General features: G+C 37.3%; 1 protein-coding gene across 1 annotated transcript; it reads left to right on the top strand.

Annotated features, from left to right (window-relative positions):
• Positions 1–251: 251 nt before the first annotated feature.
• On the top strand, positions 252–10057 carry LOC139979095 (gamma-secretase subunit Aph-1-like). The gene is made up of 7 exons (XM_071989763.1): positions 252–412; positions 1175–1394; positions 2104–2247; positions 3327–3427; positions 5877–6002; positions 6703–6830; positions 7269–10057. The coding sequence occupies exons 2-7, from the start codon at positions 1282–1284 to the stop codon at positions 7422–7424; spliced, it is 768 nt and encodes a 255-aa protein (XP_071845864.1). The 5' UTR covers positions 252–412; positions 1175–1281; the 3' UTR covers positions 7425–10057.
• Positions 10058–10496: the final 439 nt, after the last annotated feature.

Below are 10496 nucleotides of genomic sequence, written 5' to 3'. Positions count from 1 at the left end.
TCGAAGGACTGCACGTCAACAGCCACATCAGGGGCGATTTGTGCAGTACCACACCAAGACCAAGACCAAGAGCAACATTACGTAATGAATGTTTCTATCCTCCCCCAAGCTTGTGTATTTATTTTCTTGGTTATATCTGCTTTTTTGCGGTAATGGCCGCCCATATAAGCTACAATGGGTGTTAGTACTGTGCAGCCTTTACTGTGTTGTTATGTAGCACAGGAATGTATTTCTGTGATGTTTATAGGCTACGTTGTGGTCGTACTATACTTTATTAGTGCTTCTGTGACGCGTAATGTGGCTGACTATACCGGAACACAGACAATTGTTAATGTAGCAGTTTGCTGTTAATTAACGAAGACCAACCCTAGCTTGGCTGCAATTGATCAAGAGACCAAAGACTTCAGAAAAGGTATCCAGTTAGTTCTACTTATTTGAATTACACTTCCAGCGTCTCGTCTAACTTCGTCAGGAATACATGTATTCAACTCAAGTCAAAGTTAGGCCACACAACTCTATCATTAGTACCATTACTGTAATACTAATACTAATGGGTTAGTCATAGCCTAGTCCTGATACAGGCCGAGACTATGATTGGTCGTTTCCTACACTACTAATATTACTTGGTACCGTAACCAAATACGTCTAGTACTACTGTAGTTGCTGGTCCGTATGAACCGGTGAGAGATGGGGTTCTAAGCCCCGAGCATTTGATTTGAATGCAGACATTTTGCTCGTGAAAATAGCTTTTAGTTTTAGAGTAAATATATCTGAAAATGCTGTGGCCACACTCGTGCACACCCACTGTGGGTGGCTCTTTGGTCTTTCCATTTGATGGCCCCCTCTTAGTGTAACCTCAGACATAACAGAACAACTACCCCTCCCAATCAGAAATGGCCTGCTACACCACTGATTGGTAGTTTAACCTTCAGAGGTACCCCCTTTCCCTTCCCAGAAGTATACTTGGTTGGGCCCCTAGTAACTCTATTTGGAGAACTAAAAAATGAGCACCAGTTGACTTCATTTTCACTTCTATAATTGTTTATGCTGTCACCACCACTGCCAACAGGTCTTCATTCTTGAGACCTTTGGTATTGTATTAGCTGTTAACCCTGATGGTTTAATTTAAGGGAAAGAACTTGTATCGTAATTGTATTTTCATTCTCCTTCACAGGTAGAAGTGTCCTGGAAGTCTAAGCCTAGCTTTTTCAATTATCCCACTGTTACCAACTGAAAAAGACTACTAATTTGTTCAATACTGACAGCAAGTAACATTATAATATGACACTTCTACAAATGGTAGGTGCCATTGGCATCGCCTATGGCCCTGCAGCAGCACTTTTCATCTTTACAATAGCTACACAACCTCTGAGGATAATTGTCATGATGTCTGGGTAAGCCATTGCTATCACTTTCTGTATTTAATTGTGTGCAGTGGCATGTTGCTATACATGCATCTGCAAACTTGAAGGATCCGCAAAAAATTCTGTTTCATTAACCACCACATGGAAATGTTAAGTCTGAGTGAGTAGAAAGCACAAAAAATTGACATTTCAACAAAAAATGTGAACAAAATGTTGTGGTTAAGGCGGTGGACTTTTGATTTAAGGATTGCCGGTTCGAGTCCTGGCCAGACTCGAACCTGTATATGAAGTAATGCACTGAAATTTGTAAAAGCTTTGGTTGCTTTTTGAAGCTACACAATACACATAATTTGCATTGGGTTGTATCATTTCCACATAATTGAATATGCCTCAAAATTACAATGAGACACCTATGTGGTTGCAAACTAGTTACATCTAATACAGAGATGAGAAAATATCAAGTCCCACAAATTTAATCTAATGGTTTGATGTTTAATTTGTAAACTGTTTAATTTTGTCACCCGGTGCAAATAAGTAGTTGACTTGAATAACAGAGAACTTGAACTTTATTTTGCCTTGAGTATGATAGCACAAGATTGTAATGTTTAAATACGCAAATTTAGCACAAACTACGGTCTTTCGTAGTTGTCACAATATGTTTTTGTCTGATTGCTTGAAATGTTTGTGTGGGTTGGTTTATCAAATTACCACCATGTTTTCTATCCTTTGTGATCCACAGAATGTTCTTTTGGCTCCTTTCCCTATTGGTTTCTTCTCTCTGGTGGACGATCGTTCCTTCTCTCAAAGAGAAACTTGCCTTTGGTCTCACATTCTCCATACTTTTCCAGGAAATATTCAGATTTTTCCTGTACACTTTGCTAAGGTAATTTTTATGCTCATGTCTTACAGTACAGTAACCTAATGTTGCATTCAGTATCCAGTACATTACCATCAAATGTTTAATCCTCTTATAGACCTGTAAAAGAATTTATGTCATCATCAGTGTATAGCTGAGTTAAAGAATGTGTATTGGTGGCCCTAACAAAACTTGCACATTGTTTAAGTTGTTTGAGTAGTAAAACCATCAAACCAACAAGATGAATAATGGTGTATAACTAATCTTTGCTATCTCTTGTTGTAAGTATATAGGTCATTGTCCTAATGACAAACTCAAGAATGGCTGTGGTTGATTATCAGGAAATGTAGTCATTGATTGTTTGCTTCAAAATCAGCTCTGTGTCTTGCAACGGTGACAAGAAATATGTACACCAATCTCCTCCTTGCAACAGTTAGCAGACATTTCAAATTTTGAGATGGCCCCCCTCCCCACCCCCTTTCTCTTGTCCTGCAACCTCCACTATTCAGTCATAAATCAGTGTTTTGTAAAAGTCTGCAGCTGTATCATTGCAGGTGATAATTCTTTGATTTAATTATATATGTCATATGGGTTCAAACCAATGGCATCCCTACTCTTGTTTGCTTTTCTCCTGGTGTTGCATATATCCTAATTGAGATGTTACTGTTTATTTTACTTCACATCTCTCTTACCTGCCATTCAACATGCATATGCATGCACTCAAATCAACCTAGCTTACAAAGGTTGGTAACAGTTTAGCACTGTGCCTGCCCGCACTGGCATCTGTCATAGGTAATCTCACTGGGCAGACCAATCAGTGATCACAAATTCAAAATGGTCCAGTCAAATGCTATTTGTTACCTAATAGGAGATAGGAAATACTGGTGTCCAGACCAAATGTGTCAATTTAACTTAGTTATAACCTGGAATTATTAGTCCTTTGAGGCTGCATTTTGGAGTATGGTTTCCAAAATGACAATCATATCTTGAAAATTTAGGCCAGCAAGAAATTTATTGTGATTTCTTTTCATTTTGGTAGATATAGTTAGTAACTGTTCTAATTTGCATAATTTTTTTATCCCAATATCTTGATTATTTAATTTCAGTAAAGCCGAAGCGGGCCTTCAAAAGTTTTCACAAACCGAAGAGGAGAGAAGACAAGCCAATGGCAGTGTTTCTGATACCACAAAACATGAATATGCATATGGTGAGACAAGAGTCTTTCTTGCTATTTTAAACTAATATTTTAAAGAGGGTGGGCCATCTCCTGTCATATAAATATGTTAGTTCAGCATTACTGACAGTACAGCTCATTTCAACAACAACAATAGCTTATAAAGATTACAAATTTGGACAAAGCAATCTTGCAATCAGTTACGCAATGGAACAGGTATTCTACTAGAACATTGAGCTGGTATTCAGGGAATCAGTTATCCGTTATCACATCTCAAAATGCCATTAAAAACGGCCAAATTGCGGTACGTGTCCAAAGATGCGTAGCAGTGGGTGTTGTTTTTAAATAGGAAACATAGTACTTTCTTAGAGATGATGACTCAGAGATTTCAAAACAGCTACACAGAATTTGAACAATTGATATATTTCCTGGGTAATCTACTGCACTATATATTTTCATTCTGCTGTACCATAGAGACCATAGGACTTGCATACAATTACACAATAGAACTGGTATTCCACCACATAACAAAACTATCTATTCTACTATAACACAGAACTTGTATTCTCACACAACAGATAACTTGTTTTGTACCATAGCATAGAACTAACAGTCGCTTTCACAGCAAGATTTGCATTCAATTGCACCATTCAATTACACCATAGAATTGGTGTTCCAGCACACAACAAAACGTTTTATTCTACTATAAACACAGAACTTGTATTCTGACACACCAGAGATCATATTTTGTACCACAGCATAGAACTAGCACTTCCAATACACAACAAGATTTGCATTCAATTGCACCGTAGAACTTGCATACAATTACACAATAGAACTGGTATTCGACCACATAACAAAACTTGTATTCTACTATAAACACAGAACTTGTATTCTGACACACCAGAGATCATATTTTGTACCACAGCATAGAACTAGCACTTCCAATACACAACAAGATTTGCATTCAATTGCACCGTAGAACTTGCATACAATTACACAATAGAACTGGTATTCGACCACATAACAAAACTTGTATTCTACTATAAACACAGAACTTGTATACTGACACACCAGAGAACTTGTTTTGTACCACAGCATAGAACTAGCACTTCCAATACACAACAAGATTTGCATTCAATTGCACCGTAGAACTTGCATACAATTACACAATAGAACTGGTATTCGACCACATAACAAAACTTGTATTCTACTATAAACACAGAACTTGTATTCTGACACACCAGAGATCATATTTTGTACCACAGCATAGAACTAGCACTTCCAATACACAACAAGATTTGCATTCAATTGCACCGTAGAACTTGCATACAATTACACAATAGAACTGGTATATCCAGCACATAACAAAACTTTGTATTCTACTATAACACAGAACTTGTATACTGACACACCAGAGAACTTGTTTTGTACCACAGCATAGAACTAGCAATTCAAATACACAACAAGATTGCGTTCTATTGCACAATATAACTTGCATTAAATTTCACAATAGAACTGGTATATCCAGCACATAACAAAACTTTGTATTCTACTATAACACAGAACTTGTATACTGACACACCAGAGAACTTGTTTTGTACCACAGCATAGAACTAGCAATTCAAATACACAACAAGATTTGCATTGTTTTGCACCATAGAACTGGTATATCCAGCAAATAACAAAACTTTGTATTCTACTATTAACACAGGACTTGTATTCTAACACACCAGAAAACTTGGTATAGCACCACAGGAAGAAGACTTGCAATCTATTGCACCATAGAACTTGCGTATATGATTAAATCATAGAACTTGTATTCTGCTACAGCAAAGAAATTTGTTGTGACCCATTTTTGGGTCATGGCTCAATAGATTGCAGATTGTCCAACTGCAAAGTGCAACCTCTTTAACAAAGCATATTCCATTAATTGTGCTGATACAACACATAACCAAAAGAGAAAGGTTGTGAAAATCCAACTACTGCCAGCCCAAATGATATTTTCTTCAAAACATTTCCAGGTATCTGGTTCTTGGGATCAGTTTCAGTTTTGTTCACATTCAGTAGTGAAAATTAACTTGTAGTTTAACAAAACAAAACCATTAAGCAAATATTCTCCTTTTCCTTTGCCCACATCTCTGCAGAATGATGACGTTATGAAGTAATTGTATAAATGATGTTATGAATAATGTGGTTGACCTTGTTCTGCAGATGTGACAGTTTTGAGACAAAATTTTGCATGAAAGATGTTAATTGAAGAGGTCTCGATGAAATGGTGAAAGTTCAACCAATTTTTTGTTTTCCATATCCATCTCATATTTCATCTACTCCTTGATGTTATAATACTGTCTGATGTATTTTCTAATCATACATTGCCAGTCCTTCAGAGAAATTTAGAAGTTTGGGGAATGTCTGTGAAAAGAGTTCAGTAAGGCTTCTGTTTTATTCTCATTTATATCTGTGTATTTTATCTTTATAGTTGCTGGCCTTGGTTTTGGTACCATGAGTGGGTTATTTGCTCTCATCAATGTCCTAGATGATTCTGGAGGTCCTGGAACAGTTGGCCTCAGGGATGGAGACAGTCTTAACTACTTGATTATGTCAGGTATGACATGATATCGGCTTTCTTTTCGCCCTGATTTATTTTATCCTTTGGCTGTCATTGTTGACACGGTCAGAGGTGTGAAGGTATAAGTGTGAAGCAATTAATTTTGCGCAAGGTTGCAGCAAGGGTCTTTTCCTTGCAGCCACCTGTGATCGGTTTGAAAGCTAAAAAAATATGAATCTTTAAACATTTTATTAACATGAAAGGTCATTTGTACCGGGGTCACAGAAAAAAAAAAAAAATAGACCTACTTGGAATATAAAAGAATGTGGAGAAAACTGATAGTTTGAAGAGCATGGCATCGGCTGAGTTTGGCTAGCCATTAGGGTAGCGGGTAGGGGGTTAAAATATAACCCCCTAATAACCCCATTGCTGACATTGTAAATACCCAATGCATTGGATTATATCCAAAGCCTTGTAGAAGCTTTCAAATGATGTTCTAGAACAGACTTTTTCAATATTGAAGGTGGTGTTACATTAAAAAATTGAACATTCTTCTCTTTTGTATAAATTGTAAAAGTAGTGGTTTAAGATTTCTGAAGTACTTTCAATCCTTTACTTCTTCACAGTCATGATGTAGACTGCCCTTGTTAGGTAAGATTCTGCCCTCACATGTCCTATGAGTGTGTAGCAAGCAAGTAGCAGTGGGTCTTACTTTTATACACATTTCCAATCTTTGTCATCCTTTTATCTGTTTCAGCATTTTTCACCATGCTCATGATTCTTCTGCATGTGGTGTGGAACGTGGTATTTTATTGGGGTCTCGATACAAAGAGGTACCTTGCTCCAGTGCTGGTTGCCATCTCACATTTTATCGTATCAGAAATGGTAAGCTAAAAGCTATTTTAGTTGCATAATCAAGATATAAGCAAGAGGTGCAGACTGCAGGTTGGTGGAGATGGGCCAGGGGGTGGGGGGTTGATGTGGGACCTAGTTGTCAAAAGTCCACTTGTGGTAACGTGTAGGAAACTCGCTGATAACTTGGGACGAAATGATGATATGAAAACCATTTATGTCTGTAATGATACTTGCAGGACATTTTTCCCAAAAAATAGATGATGTATTTGGAGTTGGCAACATTTGAGTATTATGAAAATCAGTTTTACTCATTTTTTGGGGAGGGGGGGGGGGGTGGAGGGGGGCTGACTTGTGTTGAGATTTATTCTCAAATGGTCTTTTAAAATTACATTATGAACTCATTAGCTGGATTAATTAATGCTTAATGCTTTAATACGACAACAAAAATGCTTTTCATTTCTTCCATAGACCTTGCTTAAAGGTGATATCCTATACCAAGTTGCCTTGCCACTCGCCGCCATCAACCTTGTGGCAATGTCCGTGGTGGCATTTATCGCTGCAGGTGGCTCCATTCAGAGTATTATTGCAGCATGTTCTTGTAAGAGGAGGCAGTACCATCTATGAGGCACAGATGAAGAAGAAGATTATTTCATGCAATCTAACACCAGTTAACACCAGCTTCAAAGCTTCTTAGTTTATCTCTTTTTGTACACAGCTGATGATTTTTTTCTTTTTTTAAAGCTTTCCTGACTTTGCAAGAGCTCTGTCAATAAATAGCTCAACATGAAAGACTTCTTTGTGGTTCCTTGGGATCTTCATCTAGGTTGATGTACTTAAGGAGTGTTAGCTCAGTGGTTAATGCCGGTGCCTTTCAATCATAAGGTCCCAAGTTCGAGTCACTCCAAGATTAATGTATGTCGTCTAGTTACAGAGTTGTTGACAATTGACAATTCATAATCATGGACGTTAATATATGAATCTAAGAGACTGACTTCGGTCAGCTTGTGACTTTGATAAGCCAATGATGGCTTCTTTGCGAGTTCCTGCTTGCAGGAGGATCTAAAAGACATACTGTACCTACAATTGAACCATATTAAACACCATCAAATAACTCCATTGGTAGTGTCAAATTCTAAAAAGATTAGATCAGTGTTTTCCTGAATTTTGCTAGAAAAACCTCCAGAATGGTCAGACATGTTATTTCAAAACCCTTTTATTTATCACCTCACTCTTGCTGCAAAAATGGAATTTCTTCCCACAGAAGCATTCTAGGGTCTGATTGTCTGCATTAGAATTTTGAGCTCTAGAAACAACTGACAACTTCTTAACAGATTGATCATGCTGAATTTAGATGGTATTAGAAATGATCTGTGAAGTTCATTAATTGGTTAATTAGTAATTGTTTTGACCAACCGAAAGGAAGCACAGTCCTGCGTGTAATGGATACAATTGCTACCCATGCGCAGATGTACATGCTGTGGTACAGCTTCCTATCATATCAAGAGATCCACTTGGCCCAAGAGCCAAGTCAAGGTCCAAGGGACAATTATCTCATCAGGCACTCTTTTTTCAGAAGTCTTCACATTTTCTCCTTTTAAGAAGATGATGCAAATGAGAAGACTTTAATCTCCATCCATTAGTTTCTGTGGGCCCCCTAATTGACCCTGTGCCCCGGGCTGTACCTCCCCCCTCCCAAGACTTGCTGTTGTCTGGTCGGAAGGGATCTGTACTCTGCATTTCCTTGGAGAGGGGAAGAGAATAATATCTTCATGTAGTGATCCTGTGGTCGATACCTTCAATTCCTTTTCCACACTGTGTTCAAACAGATTATTGATGCACACAAAATTTGTTATGTTTGAATGTAAAGTTCTTTAAAGGCTGGGAAAGATTACATGTTGGCTCACTTCTCTCTGATTGGGCTCCTCTGTAGAGTTGGACTAGAAGGTTGCAAACGTGACCACTGGTTTTGCGAGGAACTCCTAACGATTACAATCGGACGGGATAAATTTACGATAGAATAGTTTTTTAACAGTATTAGTTTATCATGATTAAAGGTAAAAGTCTGTCAAAAGCATGGATTTCTCGATGCCACACATAAAATTTCCTTCATCATGTACATTCACTTCCTTCTTTTTTGTACCCCAAAGGACGGTATTAAAGGCATTGAAGACTCGCCCCAAACAGGGTGCTGCGCTTTGAAAAAGTTAACTTTCCGTTGCTTGCAAATGAGGTTTTGTTCGTGTCGCTACAAAATGCAGACAGTAATGAAACCTGATACCTTGTTATCTTTAGCTGGACCAGAGATGTCCATAGCTGTATTGTTTTTACACTGTGCTGTTGGAATTGACCACAGCTGTATGTACTGACTGTACACTAGTGTCTAATTAACGAAGGTAGCAAGCTGTGTACATATTTTCTGGGATCGATGGTGGTGTCTAACACTTCTGTTACACCTCATTCGAAACTAGAATAGATTATCGGCAAGAGACGTTTCTTTGTGCGCGAGTCTTCACACCCTTTAATGCTGGTGTGGAATAGCATAAATCAATGTCTGGGCTAAAGCTGGGTTACTCTTTCCACAGTAATGTCACCTGCTATGAAAATTTTATCAGGCAACGTATCTACTTTTGTTTGTAGAAAAATAATTTTGAAAAATTCTTTGAGAAATTAATGTTTATTCTCAGTATCAAAATTAAGCCTACAGTAGTAGCTAAACAGGGTCCTCACTGTCTAGTCGTGCAAAAAGTGGCAAACTTTGAAATTAGTTTTCAAACACTTGAACGTTTTCACAAAGTTTTTATAAACGTGAGTCCAGCAAGGAACCGCCTGGCCTCTTGTTGTGATTACATAGATTTATTACATTCATATTTGAACCACCAGGGATCAATTTCCTTAAGAAAGGAATTTCAAAATTTGTTGACACAAGTCAAAGAATTGTGCAAGAAATTAGAATAAAGCTTTGATCAGGTAGTCTACTTTAACAAGAGGTATGTATTATTTGTTTGTTTCTTTCCTTTTATTAATTTTGCCTTTCTTGATAAGTTAATTGGAATTTCCTGAAGCAAAAGTTTCCAACATGTGCAGGCACTGAGACTAAGAAGCACATCTTTCACTGCCTAACTGAATATTATGTTTTACGAAATTTTTGGGGAAAAGAAGTCAAATATTTTTAAGTAGAATTATGCGCTCTAGTTGAGTCCAAAGTTATTTCTGTTATTTTAATTTTTTTCTGAAATATATGGAGAAAACATCACAAACTTGTTATGGTCTCTTTTATTTTGTGTCATACTTTGTGAGGTATTAGCACACTGAAGTTAACTAAATTTTCAGGAAGAACAAGTATAATTGTTTTATTACTAAAGATACTTGTGAAGTGTCTTTGTCTCCCATTTGAAATACTCTGGTACATGTAATATTTTCATGTAGTGCTTCACCTTGGCAACAAATTAGTTTTTCTTCGTTTACGAGAATTTTCACAAATGTTCCAAAGACAACTTTGTTAATATTTCTGATTGATTGATATATGTATGTAGGCATACCGATTTATTGGACATGAAAATTGGAAACTAAAAACATTTGAATAATTAAGCTCTACTTCAAAATTAGCAGTCACTGTAAGGCGAAGTGCTCATAGAACAGTAGCAGAGACACTCTCATAAGGAGAATAATTCAAGCTTGCCAAAGTCGCATGCATAA

Source organism: Apostichopus japonicus, chromosome 13 (assembly GCF_037975245.1).
Source record: "Apostichopus japonicus isolate 1M-3 chromosome 13, ASM3797524v1, whole genome shotgun sequence".
Classification (NCBI taxonomy): domain Eukaryota; kingdom Metazoa; phylum Echinodermata; class Holothuroidea; order Aspidochirotida; family Stichopodidae; genus Apostichopus; species Apostichopus japonicus.
The sequence above is the reverse complement of the archived record's forward strand: the minus strand, read 5'-3'. Positions and strand labels throughout refer to the sequence as shown.

Coding starts and splice junctions, on each gene's coding strand:
- LOC139979095 (XM_071989763.1), top strand. CDS start 1,282: ATGACACTTCTACAAATGGTAGGTGCCATTGGCATCGCCTATGGCCCT. Junction 2,248..3,326: donor TTCCTGTACACTTTGCTAAG/GTAATTTTTATG, acceptor ATTTAATTTCAG/TAAAGCCGAAGCGGGCCTTC. Junction 3,428..5,876: donor AAAACATGAATATGCATATG/GTGAGACAAGAG, acceptor TTATCTTTATAG/TTGCTGGCCTTGGTTTTGGT.